Source organism: Oncorhynchus mykiss, chromosome 15, assembly GCF_013265735.2.
Source record: "Oncorhynchus mykiss isolate Arlee chromosome 15, USDA_OmykA_1.1, whole genome shotgun sequence".
Lineage (NCBI taxonomy): Eukaryota > Metazoa > Chordata > Actinopteri > Salmoniformes > Salmonidae > Oncorhynchus > Oncorhynchus mykiss.
The window spans coordinates 56,591,411-56,610,535 of record NC_048579.1 but is presented as its reverse complement, the minus strand read 5'-3'; the positions used below and the strand labels follow the sequence as shown (position 1 = coordinate 56,610,535).

The window sequence follows — 19,125 nt, the reverse complement described above, 5'->3', positions numbered from 1 at the left end:
ACGCTCCCTCTCCCCCTCGCCACGCTCCCCCTCTCCCTCTCTCACCACGCCCCCTCTCTCCCTCTCTCTCACCACGCTCCCTCTCCCTCTCTCTCACCACGCTCCCCCTCTCCCTCTCTCTCACCACGCTCCCCCTCTCCCTCTCTCTCTCACCACGCCCCCGCTCTCCCTCTCTCTCACCACGCTCCCTCTCTCACCACGCCCCCTCGCCACGCTCCCCCTCTCTCACCACGCCCCCTCTCTCCCTCTCTCTCACCACGCTCCCTCTCTCCCACCACGCTCCCTCTCTCCCTCTCTCGCTCTCACCACGCTCCCTCTCTCCCTCTCTCTCACCACGCTCCCTCTCACCACGCCCTCTCTCCCTCTCCACGCTCCCTCGCTACGCTCCCCCTCTCCCTCTCTCACCACGCCCCCTCTCTCCCTCTCTCCCTCTCTCTCACCACGCTCCCCCTCTCCCTCTCTCACCACGCCCCCTCTCTCCCTCTCTCTCTCTCACCACGCTCCCTCTCTCTCACAATGCTCCCCCTCACCACGCTCCCTCTCACCACGCTCCCTCTCACCACGCTCCCTCTCACCACGCTCCCTTATTTTCATTTACAGATAGCCAGGGGTACACTACAACACTCAGGCATAATTTACAAATGAAGCATGTGTGTTTAGTGAGTCTGCCAGATCAGAGGCAGTAGAGATGACCAGGGATGTTCTCTTGATAAGTGTGGGAATTGGACCATTTTCCTGTCAAAATGTACTTTTGGATGTCAAGGAAAATGTATAGAGTAAAAAATTACATTATTTCTTTATATAGTGTAAAAAGTAAGCTGTCAAAAAAATATAAATAGTAAAGATAACCCCCAAAAACTATTTAAGTACTACTTTAAAGTATTTTTACTTAAGTACTTTACAACACTGATAAAGACCCTGCTGATACGTCAAAGGGCTCACCACGCTCCCTCTCTCACCACGCTTCCTCTCTCACCACGCTCCCCCTCTCACCACGCTCCCCCTCTCACCACGCTCCCCCTCTCACCACGCTCCCCCTCTCACCACGCTCCCCCTCTCACCACGCTCCCCCTCTCTCCACGCTCCCCCTCTCTCTCTCTCTCTCTCTCTCTCTCACCACGCTCCCCCTCTCCCTCTCTCACCACGCCCCCTCTCTCCCTCTCTCTCACCATGCTCCCTCTCCACGCTCCCTCTCTCTCACACCACGCTCCCTCTCGCTCTCTCACACCACGCTCCCTCTCGCTCTCTCTCACACCACGCTCCCTGCCTCTCTCTCACCACGCTCCCTGCCTCTCTCTCACCACGCTCCCTGCCTCTCTCTCACCACGCTCCCTGCCTCTCTCTCACCACGCTCCCTGCCTCTCTCTCACCACGCTCCCTGCCTCTCTCTCACCACGATCCCTGCCTCCCTCTCACCACGCTCCCTGCCTCCCTCTCACCACGCTCCCTGCCTCCCTCTCACCACGCTCCCTGCCTCCCTCTCACCACGCTCCCTGCCTCCCTCTCACCACGCTCCCTGCCTCCCTCTCACCACGCTCCCTGCCTCCCTCTCACCACGCTCCCTGCCTCCCTCTCACCACGCTCCCTGCCTCCCTCTCACCACGCTCCCTGCCTCCCTCTCACCACGCTCCCTGCCTCTCTCACCACGCTCCCTCTCACCACGATCCCTCCCTCCCTCTCACCACGCTCCCTGCCTCTCTCTCTCTCACCACGCTCCCTCTCTCTCTCTCTCACCACGCTCCCTCTCTCTCTCTCTCTCTCACCACGCTCCCTCCCTCCCTCTCTCTCTCACCACGCTCCCTCCCTCCCTCTCACCACGCTCCCTCCCTCCCTCACACTCACCACGCTCCCTCCCTCACACTCACCACGCTCCCTCCCTCCCTCACACTCACCACGCTCCCTCCCTCACTCACCACGCTCCCTCCCTCCCTCTCACCACGCTCCCTCCCTCCCTCTCACCACGCTCCCTCCCTCCCTCTCACCACGCTCCCTCCCTCCCTCTCACCACGCTCCCTCCCTCCCTCTCACCACGCTCCCTCCCTCTCTCTACGCTCCCTCCCTCCCTCTCACCACGCTCCCTCCCTCCCTCTCACCACGCTCCCTCCCTCCCTCTCACCACGCTCCCTCCCTCCCTCTCACCACGCTCCCTCCCTCCCTCTCACCACGCTCCCTCCATCCCTCTCACCACGCTCCCCTCCCTCCCTCTCACCACGCTCCCTCCCTCCCTCTCACCACGCTCCCTCCCTCCCTCTCAACACGCTCCCTCCCTCCCTCTCACCACGCTCCCTCCCTCCCTCTCACCACGCTCCCTCCCTCCCTCTCAACACGCTCCCTCCCTCCCTCTCACCACGCTCCCTCCCTCCCTCTCACCACGCTCCCTCCCTCCCTCTCACCACGCTCCCTGCCTCCCTCTCTCTCACCACGCTCCCTCCCTCCCTCTCACCACGCTCCCTCCCTCCCTCTCACCACGCTCCCTCCCTCCCTCTCACCACCACGCTCCCTCCCTCCCCCTCTCACCACCTCCCTCCCTCCCTCTCACCACGCTCCCTCCCTCCCTCTCACCACGCTCCCTCCCTCCCTCTCACCACGCTCCCTCCCTCCCTCCCTCCCTCCCTCTCACCACGCTCCCTCCCTCCCACCACGCTCCCTCCCTCCCTCCCTCCCTCTCACCACGCTCCCTCCCTCCCTCTCACCACGCTCCTCCCTCCCTCCCTCTCACCACGCTCCCTCCCTCTCTCTCACCACGCTCCCTCCCTCCCTCTCACCACGCTCCCTCCCTCCCTCTCACCACGCTCCCTCCATCCCTCTCACCACACTCCCCTCCCTCCCTCTCACCACACTCCCCTCCCTCCCTCTCACCACGCTCCCTGCCTCTCTCTCACCACGCTCCCTGCCTCTCTCTCACCACGCTCCCTGCCTCTCTCTCACCACGCTCCCTGCCTCTCTCTCACCACGCTCCCTGCCTCTCTCTCACCACGCTCCCTGCCTCTCTCTCTCACCACGCTCCCTGCCTCTCCCTCTCACCACGCTCCCTGCCTCCCTCTCACCACGCTCCCTCCCTCCCTCTCACCACGCTCCCTCCCTCTCTCCCTCTCACCACGCTCCCTCCCTCTCTCCCTCTCACCACGCTCCCTCCCTCTCTCCCTCTCACCACGCTCCCTCCCTCTCACCCTCTCACCACGCTCCCTCCCTCTCACCCTCTCACCACGCTCCCTCCCTCTCTCCCTCTCACCACGCTCCCTCCCTCTCTCCCTCTCACCACGCTCCCTCCCTCCCTCTCACCACGCTCCCTCCCTCCCTCTCACCACGCTCCCTCCCTCCCTCTCACCACGCTCCCTGCCTCCCTCTCTCTCACCACGCTCCCTCCCTCCCTCTCACCACGCTCCCTCCCTCCCTCTCACCACGCTCCCTCCCTCCCTCTCACCACGCTCCCTCCCTCCCTCTCACCACGCTCCCTCCCTCCCTCTCACCACGCTCCCTCCCTCCCTCCCTCTCACCACGCTCCCTCCCTCCCTCCCTCTCACCACGCTCCCTCCCTCTCACCACGCTCCCTCCCTCCCTCCCTCCCTCCCTCTCACCACGCTCCCTCCCTCCCTCTCACCACGCTCCCTCCCTCCCACCACGCTCCCTCCCTCCCTCCCTCTCACCACGCTCCCTCCCTCCCTCTCACCACGCTCCCTGCCTCTCTCTCTCTCACCACGCTCCCTCCCTCTCTCTCACCACGCTCCCTCCCTCCCTCTCACCACGCTCCCTCCATCCCTCTCACCACACTCCCCTCCCTCCCTCTCACCACGCTCCCTGCCTCTCTCTCACCACGCTCCCTGCCTCTCTCTCACCACGCTCCCTGCCTCTCTCTCTCACCACGCTCCCTGCCTCTCTCTCTCACCACGCTCCCTGCCTCCCTCTCACCACGCTCCCCCTCTCCCTCTCTCTCACCACGCCCCCCCTCTCCCTCTCACCACGCCCCCTCTCTCCCTCTCACCACGCTCCCTCTCTCTCTCACCACGCCCCCTCTCTCCCTCTCCACGCTCCCTCTCCCCCTCTCCACGCTCCCTCTCCCCCTCGCCACGCTCCCCCTCTCCCTCTCTCACCACGCCCCCTCTCTCCCTCTCTCTCACCACGCTCCCTCTCCCTCTCTCTCACCACGCTCCCCCTCTCCCTCTCTCTCACCACGCTCCCCCTCTCCCTCTCTCTCTCACCACGCCCCCGCTCTCCCTCTCTCTCACCACGCTCCCTCTCTCACCACGCCCCCTCGCCACGCTCCCCCTCTCTCACCACGCCCCCTCTCTCCCTCTCTCTCACCACGCTCCCTCTCTCCCACCACGCTCCCTCTCTCCCTCTCTCGCTCTCACCACGCTCCCTCTCTCCCTCTCTCTCACCACGCTCCCTCTCACCACGCCCTCTCTCCCTCTCCACGCTCCCTCGCTACGCTCCCCCTCTCCCTCTCTCACCACGCCCCCTCTCTCCCTCTCTCCCTCTCTCTCACCACGCTCCCCCTCTCCCTCTCTCACCACGCCCCCTCTCTCCCTCTCTCTCTCTCACCACGCTCCCTCTCTCTCACAATGCTCCCCCTCACCACGCTCCCTCTCACCACGCTCCCTCTCACCACGCTCCCTCTCACCACGCTCCCTTATTTTCATTTACAGATAGCCAGGGGTACACTACAACACTCAGGCATAATTTACAAATGAAGCATGTGTGTTTAGTGAGTCTGCCAGATCAGAGGCAGTAGAGATGACCAGGGATGTTCTCTTGATAAGTGTGGGAATTGGACCATTTTCCTGTCAAAATGTACTTTTGGATGTCAAGGAAAATGTATAGGAAGGAAACGCTCCCTCCCTCCCTCCCTCTCACCACGCTCCCTCCCTCCCTCCCTCCCTCCCTCTCACCACGCTCCCTCCCTCCCTCTCACCACGCTCCCTCCCTCCCTCTCACCACGCTCCCTCCCTCCCACCACGCTCCCTCCCTCCCTCCCTCTCACCACGCTCCCTCCCTCCCTCTCACCACGCTCCCTGCCTCTCTCTCTCTCACCACGCTCCCTCCCTCTCTCTCACCACGCTCCCTCCCTCCCTCTCACCACGCTCCCTCCATCCCTCTCACCACACTCCCCTCCCCCCTCTCACCACGCTCCCTGCCTCTCTCTCACCACGCTCCCTGCCTCTCTCTCACCACGCTCCCTGCCTCTCTCTCTCACCACGCTCCCTGCCTCTCTCACCACGCTCCCTGCCTCCCTCTCACCACGCTCCCCCTCTCCCTCTCTCTCACCACGCCCCCCCTCTCCCTCTCACCACGCCCCTCTCTCCCTCTCTCTCACCACGCTCCCTCTCTCTCTCACCACGCCCCCTCTCTCCCTCTCCACGCTCCCTCTCCCCCTCTCCACGCTCCCTCTCCCCCTCGCCACGCTCCCCCTCTCCCTCTCTCACCACGCCCCCTCTCTCCCTCTCTCTCACCACGCTCCCTCTCCCTCTCTCTCACCACGCTCCCCCTCTCCCTCTCTCTCACCACGCTCCCCCTCTCCCTCTCTCTCTCACCACGCCCCCGCTCTCCCTCTCTCTCACCACGCTCCCTCTCTCACCACGCCCCCTCGCCACGCTCCCCCTCTCTCACCACGCCCCCTCTCTCCCTCTCTCTCACCACGCTCCCTCTCTCCCACCACGCTCCCTCTCTCCCTCTCTCGCTCTCACCACGCTCCCTCTCTCCCTCTCTCTCACCACGCTCCCTCTCACCACGCCCTCTCTCCCTCTCCACGCTCCCTCGCTACGCTCCCCCTCTCCCTCTCTCACCACGCCCCCTCTCTCCCTCTCTCTCACCACGCTCCCCCTCTCCCTCTCTCACCACGCCCCCTCTCTCCCTCTCTCTCTCTCACCACGCTCCCTCTCTCTCACAATGCTCCCCCTCACCACGCTCCCTCTCACCACGCTCCCTCTCACCACGCTCCCTCTCACCACGCTCCCTCTCTCACCACGCTCCATCTCACCACGCTCCCTCTCTCTCACGCCACGCTCCCTCTCTCTCTCACACCACGCTCCCTCTCTCTCTCACACCACGCTCCCTCTCGCACCACGCTCCCTCTCGCTCTCTCTCGCACCACGCTCCCTCTCGCTCTCTCTCGCACCACGCTCCCTCTCGCTCTCTCTCGCACCACGCTCCCTCTCGCACCACGCTCCCTCTCGCACCACGCTCCCTCTCGCTCTCTCTCGCACCACGCTCCCTCTCGCTCTCTCTCGCACCACGCTCCCTCTCGCTCTCTCTCGCACCACGCTCCCTCTCGCTCTCTCGCACCACGCTCCCTGCCTCCCTCTCACCACGCTCCCTGCCTCCCTCTCACCACGCTCCCTGCCTCCCTCTCACCACGCTCCCTGCCTCCCTCTCACCACGCTCCCTGCCTCCCTCTCACCACGCTCCCTGCCTCCCTCTCACCACGCTCCATGCCTCCCTCTCACCACGCTCCCTGCCTCACTCTCACCACGCTCCCTGCCTCACTCTCACCACGCTCCCTGCCTCACTCTCACCACGCTCCCTCCCTCCCTCTCACCACGCTCCCTCCCTCCCTCTCACCACGCTCCCTCCATCCCTCTCACCACGCTCCCTCCATCCCTCTCACCACGCTCCCTCCATCTCACCACACTCCCTCCCTCCCTCCCTCCCTCTCACCACACTCCCTCCCTCCCTCCCTCTCACCACACTCCCTCCCTCCCTCCCTCTCACCACACTCCCTCCCTCCCTCTCACCACACTCCCTCCCTCCCTCTCACCACACTCCCTCCCTCCCTCTCACCACACTCCCTCCCTCTCTCTCACCACACTCCCTCCCTCTCTCTCACCACACTCCCTCCCTCTCTCTCACCACACTCCCTCCCTCTCTCTCACCACACTCCCTCCCTCCCTCCCTCTCACCACACTCCCTCCCTCCCTCCCTCTCACCACACTCCCTCCCTCCCTCCCTCTCACCACACTCCCTCCCTCCCTCTCACCACACTCCCTCCCTCTCACCACACTCCCTCCCTCCCTCCCTCTCACCACACTCCCTCCCTCTCACCACACTCCCTCCCTCTCACCACACTCCCTCCCTCTCACCACACTCCCTCCCTCTCACCACACTCCCTCCCTCTCACCACACTCCCTCCCTCTCACCACACTCCCTCCCTCTCACCACACTCCCTCTCTCTCACCACACTCCCTCTCTCTCCACACTCCCCCTCTCTCTCACCACACTCCCTCTCTCCCTCTCACCATACTCCCTCTCTCCACACTCCCTCTCTCCACACTCCCTCTCTCCACACTCCCTCTCACCACACTCCCTCTCTCCCTCTCACCACACTCCCTCTCTCCACACTCCCTCTCACCACACTCCCTCTCTCCCTCTCTCCCTCTCACCACACTCCCTCCCTCTCTCTCACCACACTCCCTCCCTCTCTCTCACCACACTCCCTCCCTCTCTCTCACCACACTCCCTCTCTCTCACCACACTCCCTCTCTCTCACCACACTCCCTCTCTCTCACCACACTCCCTCTCTCTCACCACACTCCCTCTCTCTCATCAACCCCACACCTCAGCAGATAACCCACTGACAGACAGCACCTTTACCACAGAACACTACCTAACAACCAAGGCTACTGCTACTGTCTGGGGGGATGAGATAACCCACTGCAGACAACACCTGACTGTCTCAGCAGCTCTGTGGTGTGTGTGTGTGTGTTAGTCAGACTAAAGCGAAGTGTGTACATATTAGTGTGTGCACCTGTGTATGTTTGTGTGTGTTGATAATTTCTCCGCAGGGTCGATGGCCAGAGATTAAAATGGCAGTGAGATGGAAGGAGGAGGGCCCTAAACTCAATGTGCCCTTTGTAGTGGGCATCACAGATCGATGAGAAGCTCAACTCTCCACAACACCAGCTCTGTTCTACTGCTCCTGCCTGCAGCACAGTGACAACATGCTGCTACACAGGGAATGGGACATGTTAGAGTTATTATCCAGGTCAATATGTTGAGACACACACAAACCAGTTCCTTTCAGGATTCACTTTTTTTGTGCGCAAAAATCAAGAATTCACGGCATATTATTATGGTCTTGCAAATTTGACCAATGGCTGCACTATTTCCGCATAAAACAGCCAAATCCTCGCAATATTATCGCATAACACTGACCCATCACCACAGCACAAAAAGAGGGCTCACAATTTCAACCAATTAGCACATAAATATGGTTAAATCAAGACACACATTAACTGTATCCCCCGTCAGCGCAATTTCGCTACAAAATCACAGCATTGCCAACCAAAATGTCCAAATTGCACTGCAAATATCACACAAAAAAATCCCTGTGAAATCCTGAGTGGTGCAGCGGTCTAAGGCACTGCATCTCATTGCTAGAGAACCTGGTTCGATAACATGGCTGTATCACAACTGGCCGTGATTGGGAGTCCCATAGGGTGGCACAGCATTGTCCGGGTTAGGGTTTGGTCGGGGTAAGGCCGTCATTGTAAATAAGAATTTGTTCTTAATTTGCTTGCCTTGCCTAAATGGTTAAATCAAAAATCCTGGAGGGACTGACACATATTCATTCATACATGTTACAAACATACACACATGGGTACGCGCACACAGAATTCACCATTAACAAGCAGTGAGGTGAGAAGTGTAGATACACAGGGCTAAGAGAATAGAGCTTAGATACACAGGGCTAAGAGAATAGAGCTTCGATACGCAGGGCTAAGAGAATAGAGCTTAGATACACAGGGCTAAGAGAATAGAGCTTCGATACGCAGGGCTAAGAGAATAGAGCTTCGATACACAGGGCTAAGAGAATAGAGCTTAGATACACAGGACTAAGAGAATAGAGCTTAGATACACAGGACTAAGAGAATAGAGCTTCGATACGCAGGGCTAAGAGAATAGAGCTTCGATACGCAGGGCTAAGAGAATAGAGCTTCGATACACAGGGCTAAGAGAATAGAGCTTAGATACACATGACTAAGAGAATAGAGCTTAGATACACAGGACTAAGAGAATAGAGCTTCGATACGCAGGGCTAAGAGAATAGAGCTTCGATATGCAGGGCTAAGAGAATAGAGCTTAGATACACAGGACTAAGAGAATAGAGCTTAGATACGCAGGGCTAAGAGAATAGAGCTTAGATACACAGGACTAAGAGAATAGAGCTTAGATACACAGGACTAAGAGAATAGAGCTTCGATACGCAGGGCTAAGAGAATAGAGCTTCGATACGCAGGGCTAAGAGAATAGAGCTTCGATACGCAGGGCTAAGAGAATAGAGCTTCGATACACAGGGCTAAGAGAATAGAGCTTAGATACACAGGACTAAGAGAATAGAGCTTAGATACACAGGACTAAGAGAATAGAGCTTCGATACACAGGGCTAAGAGAATAGAGCTTCGATACGCAGGGCTAAGAGAATAGAGCTTCGATACGCAGGGCTAAGAGAATAGAGCTTCGATACACAGGGCTAAGAGAATAGAGCTTAGATACACAGGACTAAGAGAATAGAGCTTCGATACACAGGACTAAGAGAATAGAGCTTCGATACACAGGGCTAAGAGAATAGATCTTAGATACACAGGACTAAGAGAATAGAGCTTAGATACACAGGACTAAGAGAATAGAGCTTAGATACACAGGACTAAGAGAATAGAGCTTAGATACGCAGGGCTAAGAGAATAGAGCTTCGATACACAGGGCTAAGAGAATAGAGCTTCGATACGCAGGGCTAAGAGAATAGAGCTTCGATACACAGGACTAAGAGAATAGAGCTTAGATACACAGGACTAAGAGAATAGAGCTTCGATACGCAGGGCTAAGAGAATAGAGTTTCGATACGCAGGGCTAAGAGAATAGAGCTTCGATACACAGGGCTAAGAGAATAGAGCTTCGATACACAGGGCTAAGAGAATAGAGCTTCGATACGCAGGGCTAAGAGAATAGAGCTTCGATACGCAGGGCTAAGAGAATAGAGCTTCGATACGCAGGGCTAAGAGAATAGAGCTTCGATACACAGGGCTAAGAGAATAGAGCTTAGATACACATGACTAAGAGAATAGAGCTTAGATACACAGGACTAAGAGAATAGAGCTTCGATACGCAGGGCTAAGAGAATAGAGCTTCGATACGCAGGGCTAAGAGAATAGAGCTTAGATACACAGGACTAAGAGAATAGAGCTTAGATACGCAGGGCTAAGAGAATAGAGCTTAGATACACAGGACTAAGAGAATAGAGCTTAGATACACAGGACTAAGAGAATAGAGCTTCGATACGCAGGGCTAAGAGAATAGAGCTTCGATACGCAGGGCTAAGAGAATAGAGCTTCGATACGCAGGGCTAAGAGAATAGAGCTTCGATACACAGGGCTAAGAGAATAGAGCTTAGATACACAGGACTAAGAGAATAGAGCTTCGATACACAGGGCTAAGAGAATAGAGCTTCGATACGCAGGGCTAAGAGAATAGAGCTTCGATACACAGGGCTAAGAGAATAGATCTTAGATACACAGGACTAAGAGAATAGAGCTTAGATACACAGGACTAAGATAATAGAGCTTAGATACACAGGACTAAGAGAATAGAGCTTAGATACGCAGGGCTAAGAGAATAGAGCTTCGATACACAGGGCTAAGAGAATAGAGCTTCGATACGCAGGGCTAAGAGAATAGAGCTTCGATACACAGGACTAAGAGAATAGAGCTTAGATACACAGGACTAAGAGAATAGAGCTTCGATACGCAGGGCTAAGAGAATAGAGTTTCGATACGCAGGGCTAAGAGAATAGAGCTTCGATACACAGGACTAAGAGAATAGAGGCAGCCTTTGTTAAGGAGATGCTTGAGGCCTAGATGTCTTTAAAATAACCCACATCACAACCAACTCTCTCAAACACAGACACACAAGGGATTTGTCAGAAGTTAATGGCATTCATTTTGAGGGACACAGTACAGCTAATGTACAACACAGTCAGATACACACAGAGACAGACACACTCAGACAGACGCACACACACAAAAGAAAGAAAGGCATTTCACTGTACTTGTCCATGAGACAATAAAACTTGAAACACACACCTCCGTATCTGGCGGCTGCTCTGCGTCGGGAGGGAGACACCAGCTCCCTGACCATGTGAAGCACCTGCATGCTCATAGTGGGGAGGGGCCAACCATGTACACCAGGCGTGGGGAGCCCACTCTCGCCCTCCCGACAACCTCATCCCTCACAGGGTCCTCTGACATCATCCCAATGTCTTAAAAGTCAAGCCCATCTTATTCCCAGGCACCAGGTTTAGGGTCCACAGAGCCCGGATCTTTCCCCAGTCCTAGTTCCTCTCTTTGGGGTGGAGTAGTGGCGGCAGCCCCTCAAGGTTCCAAGGATGATTCCAAGGTTAGCTTTAGCCTCCAGTTCCACCCAGTCATCCCTAAGCCTTTTTCCTCTCTGCTCCGATCCAGCCTCCCTCTCTCCTCAGTCACTCTCAACACCAGCAGCAAGCCCTCAACACTCCCTTACGCGATCACACATGCACGTCCCTAGCACTCACACACACTTTCTCTCCTACCCTGCTACATGTGAATATCTATGACAGTCACATTTAGGTCGACCTAGAGAGGCAGTCTGTTCTAAGACACTGAAGGCAGTCTGCATCACTGCTCTTCCTCTCCTCTCTCTCCAGGGGTCAGCGGTTGTTCCTGTCCAGGTAGATGATCGCCTCCCATCCTCCTACGGTTCTCATATGTCCAGTAATACCAGACCACCGCTCTCACAGGTCCAGTAATACCAGACCACCGCTCTCACAGGTCCAGTAATACCAGACCACCGCTCTCACAGGTCCAGTAATACCAGACCACCGCTCTCACTGGTCCAGTAATACCAGACCACCGCTCTCACAGGTCCAGTAATACCAGACCACCGCTCTCACAGGTCCAGTAATACCAGACCACCGCTCTCACAGGTCCAGTAATACCAGACCACCGCTCTCACAGGTCCAGCAATACCCAGACCACCGCTCTCACAGATCCATTAATACCCAGACCACCGCTCTCACAGATCCATTAATACCCAGACCACCGCTCTCACAGATCCAGTAATACCAGACCACCGCTCTCACAGGTCCAGTAATACCAGACCACCGCTCTCACAGGTCCAGGTAAAGCAGACCACCGCTCTCACAGGTCCAGTAATACCAGACCACCGCTCTCACAGGTCCAGTAATACCAGACCACCGCTCTCACAGGTCCAGTAATACCAGACCACCGCTCTCACAGGTCCAGTAATACCAGACCACCGCTCTCACATGTCCAGTAATACCAGACCACCGCTCTCACAGGTCCAGTAATACCAGACCACCGCTCTCACAGGTCCAGCAATACCAGACCACCGCTCTCACAGATCCATTATTACCCAGACCACTGCTCTCACAGATCCATTAATACCCAGACCACAGCTCTCACAGGTCCAGGTAAAGCAGACCACTGCTCTCACAGATCCATTAATACCCAGACCACCGCTCTCACAGATCCATTAATACCCAGACCACCGCTATCACACACAATGTCATCTCAACCCGACGGCTGGGAGCTGGAGGTCGTTGGTTTGTTAGCTGCCGTTAGCTGCTCTTCTGAGACTCTCAGGTTCAGCGGAGAGAGAGGGTGTGTTCTTTTTCCCTAGTCGGTGCTCCCACACACAGAACACACACTTATCTTGTTCGGCAGAGGCAATAGAGTTGAACACGCACCCAGTTCTCAAGAACACAGGAAGGAGACTGTCAGATCTCTCTCTGTTGCTCTCCCTCTCTGTTCAGAGAGCTGTGCTGTAGGAGTTCACCTGGCTGGCAGAACAGAGGAAGGTGGTTTGGATCAATAGCAGCAGTATCCCTGCTCCAAAGACACGCCACTCTGCTCACATCCACAGCTAGCTAGCTCACTGGGGTAAGGCAGTCAGTCCACCCAACTCTCATTGTTCTCTCGCCCTGTTTATTACTCTCTCACTTCTCCCTCTCTCCCTGTGCACTGCTCTCTCCCCATCTCGCTGTTCCTCTCTTGTTCCCACCCTCGATCTCTCCTTCCAAATTGATTTAATGGGAGTACATCCTCATTCACGGACAGCCTCGCTCTCCCCCCTCTGCCTCAATCTCTCCTCTCCCTCTGTTTTTCTCCCCCTCTCTTTCTCCGTTGCTCCCTGCTTAGTAACGACGCCCTGCTCCACCGTCACTCTGAAGCCTGGTACATGAACAGAACGGGAAAATACAGGGGGAGTAAAAACCAGCTGTATGTGATGATCAGTAGTTGTCTCTCTCTGTGTGTGTCTGAGTCTCCCCATGTCTCCCCCTCCCCATCTCCCTCCCCCACCGTCTCCCCATCTCCCCCCGTCTCGGTGTCTCTCCCCATGTCTCCCCCTCCGTCTCCCCATCTCCCTCCCCCTCCGTCTCCCCATCTCCCTCCGTCTCTGCCTTTGGCTCCCTCTCTCCATAACACTCTCGATATCTTCCCCTCTTTCTACCTCCACTAATTTCCTGCACTCTTCTTTCTGTTTATGATGGTTAATCAGAAGATAACCATGGTGCTCTCCCAGAAGCATGTCTGCTGCGTTAAACCTGCCAATTCAGGCAAACAAACGCGTAATGATGTCGCATAAGGCTTACTTCATTATTCAATGTTTTTAAATTATTTTCCCTGCATCAGACATACTTCAACTCTTTTCTTTCCTGTTATGTATTCTCCAGAAATTAATTTCTCCAGAATGAATGCTTTTCACCCTCTGCATGAGAAAACCATGGCAATATAACGTGAGGCCATTCAGTTACAGAAGATCATACATCAATGACGCATTTTATTGACCTTGCAAAGAGATGACTCATACATGCACAAAGGTGGGAACCTGCACGCAGACACACATGTACACACACCCTCAACCCAAGGACAGTGTGCAGTCTGCATTGCAAGCTGTAATGGGGCAGCCAGTGTCATTCTTTATCCTAATGACATTTCCCCACAAAGACACACACACACACACACACACACACACACTTTTCTTTAACTCTGCAGGAACAACAAATAAAGCTGTGCAAGAGTGTGTGTGCAGCCCTCCTAAGGCATTGAGTTATTGGGCCCAACACTATAGAGCACTGTCGCTACGCCTCAACACTATAGAGCACTGTCGCTATGGCCAAACACTATAGAGTACTGTCGGTATGGCCAAACACTATAGAGCACTGTCACTATGGCCAAACACTATAGAGCACTGTCGCTATGGCCAAACACTATAGAGTACTGTCGCTATGGCCAAACACTATAGAGTACTGTCGGTATGGCCAAACACTATAGAGCACTGTCGGTATGGCCAAACACTATAGAGCACTGTCACTATGGCCAAACACTATAGAGCACTGTCGCTATGGCCAAACACTATAGAGTACTGTCGCTATGGCCAAACACTATAGAGTACTGTCGCTATGGCCAAACACTATAGAGTACTGTCGCTATGGCCAAACACTATAGAGTACTGTCGCTATGGCCAAACACTATAGAGCACTGTCGCTATGGCCAAACACTATAGAGTACTGTCGGTATGGCCAAACGCTATAGAGCACTGTCGCTATGGCCAAACACTATAGAGCACTGTCGGTATGGCCAAACACTATAGAGCACTGTCGCTATGGCCAAACACTATAGAGTACTGTCGCTATGGCCAAACACTATAGAGTACTGTCGCTATGGCCAAACACTATAGAGTACTGTCGCTATGGCCAAACACTATAGAGCACTGTCGCTACGGCCAAACACTATAGAGTACTGTCGCTATGGCCAAACACTATAGAGTACTGTCGCTATGGCCAAACACTATAGAGCACTGTCGCTACGGCCCAACACTATAGTGCACTGTCGCTACGGCCCAATACTATAGAGCACTGTTGCTACGCCCCAACCCTATAGAGCACTGTTGCTACGCCCCAACACTATAGAGCACTGTTGCTACGCCCCAACACTATAGAGCACTGTCGCTACGGCCCAACACTATAATGCACTGTCACTACGCCTCAACACTGTTGCTATGCCCCAACACTATAGAGCACTGTCACTACGCCCCAACACTATAGAGCACTGTCGCTACGCCCCAACACTATAGAGCACTGTCGCTACGCCCCAACACTATAGAGCACGGTCGCTACGCCCAAACACTATAGAGCACTGTCACTACGCCCCAACACTATAGAGCACTGTTGCTACGCCCCAACACTATAGAGCACTGTTGCTACGCCCCAACACTATAGAGCACTGTTGCTACGCCCCAACACTATAGAGCACTGTCGCTACGCCCCAACACTATAGAGCACTGTCGCTACGGGCCAACACTATAGAGCACTGTCGCTACGCCTCAACACTGTTGCTACGGCCCAACACTATAGAGCACTGTCGCTACGCCTCAACACTGTTGCTATGGCCCAACACTATAGTGCACTGTCACTACGGCCCAACACTATAGTGCACTGTCGCTACGGCCCAACACTATAGAGCACTGTCGCTACGGCCCAACACTATAGAGCACTGTCGTTATGCCCCAACACTATAGAGCACTGTCGCTACGGCCCAACACTATAGAGCACTGTCGCTACGGCCCAACACTATAGAGCACTGTCGCTACGGTCCAACACTATAGAGCACTGTCGCTACGGTCCAACACTATAGAGCACTGTCGCTACAGCCCAACACTATAGAGCACTGTCGCTACGGCCCAACACTATAGAGCACTGTCGCTACGGCCCAACACTATAATGCACTGTCGCTACGCCTCAACACTATTGCTACGCCCCAACACTATAGAGCACTGTCGCTACGGCCCAATACTATAGAGCACTGTTGCTACGCCCCAACACTATAGAGCACTGTCGCTACGGCCCAACACTATAATGCACTGTCGCTACACCTCAACACTGTTGCTACGCCCCAACACTATAGAGCACTGTTGCTACGCCCCAACACTATAGAGCACTGTCGCTACGCCCCAACACTATAGAGCACTGTTGCTACGCCCCAACACTATAGAGCACTGTCACTACGCCTCAACACTGTTGCTACGCCCCAACACTATAGAGCACTGTCGCTACGCTTCAACACTGTTGCTACGCCCCAACACTATAGAGCACTGTTGCTACGCCCCAACACTATAGAGCACTGTCGCTACGCCCCAACACTATAGTGCGCTGTCGCTACGCCCCAACACCATAGAGCACTGTCGCTACGGCCAAACACTATAGAGCACTGTCGCTACGCCCCAACACTATAGAGCACTGTCGCTACGCCTCAACACTATAGAGCACTGTCGCTACACCTCAACACTATAGAGCACTGTCGCTACGGCCCAACACTATAGTGCACTGTCGCTACGCCTCAACACTAGAGCACTGTCGCTACGCCTCAACACTATAGAGCACTGTCGCTACGCCCAAACACTATAGAGCACTGTCGCTACGCCCAAACACTATAGAGCACTGTCGCTACGCCTCAACACTATAGAGCACTGTCGCTACGCCTCAACACTATAGAGCACTGTCGCTACGCCTCAACACTATAGTGCACTGTCGCTACGGCCCAACACTATAGAGCACTGTCGCTACGCCTCAACACTATAGAGCACTGTCGCTACGGCCCAACACTATAATGCACTGTCGCTACGGCCCAACACTATAGTGCACTGTTGCTATGCCCCAACACTATGCTGCTGTTGCTATCGGTCTGTGACCCTGACATACTAGGAGTGTGGGGCCCATCACAGAGATAGAGCACCACCTCTAAGTCCCCTGGACAAACACACACACACCGATACAACACAGTCTAGTGGACTTCAGCATTTATTATCTAGTCTTGCTGGTCCCCATCTTCTACAGTTCCTGTGTGCTGTCATATGCTGCCTTAATATGATCAACATAAACCTTTCTGACTAAGATAACCAAGGGAAATAAAGGTGTGTGTGTGTGTGTGTGTGTGTGTGTGTGTGTGTGTGTGTGTGTGTGTATCTGTACTGACCAAAGGCGTGCAAAGCAAGAGAGGTAAAGAGAGGAAGGAGTATGGATTGATCTCCTGTTGATGGAGGAGACATACAAAGGCGTATATCGACAGTCTCCCCTCTCTCCGACGGCCCCTCAGCCCTGGTCATAAGAGGGCCAGTCATACACACATCAAATCAATGGCCCCTCCACGGCACTCTGTTAACACCTGCCTGACTGGAAAAGGACAGATAAGTCCTTCAAAGCTGGGGAAACATCACCTCTTCAATCTAGGAGGAAGATAGAGTTCAGCCTGTCAACAGTCCTCAATCTATGAATCAGCAAAGGCTAGAAGGAACTGTCAATGTGGGTTTTGGGGGGTTTCGATTGAGGACACTCAAGATGGAACACACTTCAGAGGTCAAGATACCAGAAAGTGTCTCCAGAGACGAGGGATGAAAGGGAGAAAATTGAGAATGAGAAATGGGGAGAAAGAGCGAGCAAGGTAGGAGAAATAAGAAACGTCAAATAGACTGATAGAGAGTAGAGGTTTGCACAGGCTCATTTTTCACTCACTGAAATCAGTCAAGAGACGTCTCCAATTTTAGCAGTCCAACATGAATACAGCTCTTTGATTGCTGTCTGTTTGCTGCTAGACAGTAGTAACTCCAATATCCCGAAACATTCCCTCTCTCTCTCCCTCCCTACATGCATCTCTCTCTCCAGCAGGTTCACTCCAGGTCGAGCTAGCTGACAAGGGGGCTAATGCACAAACAAGTCAACGTGACACAACGCTGAAAACAGCCAGTCGCTGTTAGCGTGGACTGGTAGGAACACACTGTAGAAGGCCAATAAGTACAGGAACTCTACACTAACAGTGTGTTGTATTCTGAACTAAACCGGCTTCCCTTACTCATCTCCTAACTTCCATGAACACTGATCTGACAGGGCAAAGCAACATGATAAATCCCAGTCCCCTGTACCCTTCCCCATCCCTCCTCTCTCCCTTTCCTTCATCCTTCCTCTGTTCTGGCTCCGTGCCACAGGGCGCGAGGGAATGGAACACGGGTGGGGCAGCCTGGAAAAACATCACTGGGCTCCCTCACACTTCCTGTTTGCACCGTGTCACTTCCTGCTCTCGGGGTTTAACTTTCCAACCAATCAAAAGACTGCTATTATTCCACTGACTACTGTCCTGCTGCATACCCACACTGCTTTGAGTCTCCAAACTCTACAATGACATCTGACCTTTCCTCATCTCTGAGCACTTTCAGTCCTCGCCCAAACCAGTTCTGGCCACTGAACATCTCACACCTCACTCTTACACTCTCAAAGGCCACTCCCACATCCAAGCCAGTCCTCCCCCTCACCCAAACCAGGCCTCTACCAAAGTATACTCATCATCCCAAACCTGGCCTCACCCCTCATGCCTACATCTGTCCCTCCCTCTAACCCCATACTTTCCCTCTGGCAAGCCCAGTCTGTCCTTCACCCTACCCTCTGTAGCCAGAGTGACCTATACGCCACAGCATGTACAGAGCATCTGCATCAGAGCATCTGCTGTGGCCTTTTACAGGATGGTGAGAGATTCAGAGATGGGGAGAGCTGAGCAAACAGATGTGTGAGAGAGTATTGTGTGTGTGTGTGTGTGTTAGGAGGGTGGAGTTGTTTACATGCCAACAGTAAAATCAGCAGCTGCTAAAACAGTGGAGCACTATAGGTAGAGGTGACCATGATGTGTAGTCGTGCTGTGGGAGTTTATGAACGATACCCATGATGCTCTGCTCAGGCACGCTCGCTGTCAGCCAGCCGTTCATGCGTCTTCAGGTCTATCCCGGTTTGACATTGGTCGATACGATACGCGCCGTTCGTCATCGGTTGACGGGTTGCACACCATTTGTCAGAGAGTGTGTGTGCGGTTACTCAATGCTCAGTAGGGTGTGTGTGTCATTTGTTATTGGTCATAGGGGTGACGCCAGCTTGCCAATGGTCAGTGGAGGTGGGGGGGGGGGGGGGGGGTGGTATTGGTCACGAGGTGTGAATGGTTTGGCCATTTGGCACAGGGTGCGGTAGGGTGGTTTCTCATTGGTTAAGGTGTAGACGGGAGACGGGAATGACTGCCTGAGCGCCAGCTATTTAAGAGC

The 19,125-nt window shown here is 54.9% G+C and overlaps 1 protein-coding gene across 2 annotated transcripts in view; it reads right to left on the bottom strand.

The window, feature by feature from the left end:
• Window positions 1-19,125, bottom strand: part of LOC110490363 (USP6 N-terminal-like protein) — a 91,397-nt gene that overhangs the window by 41,037 nt on the left and 31,235 nt on the right. The window contains exon 1 of one of the 2 annotated variants that reach the window (XM_036944723.1): window positions 11,073-13,297. The exons of the other annotated variant lie outside the window; for it this stretch is intronic. Coding sequence (XP_036800618.1) covers window positions 11,073-11,148 — 76 coding nt within the window. The 5' untranslated portion in view covers window positions 11,149-13,297. Of the gene's footprint in view, window positions 1-11,072; window positions 13,298-19,125 lie in introns of those variants that run through there. 2 annotated transcript variants of the gene reach the window in all.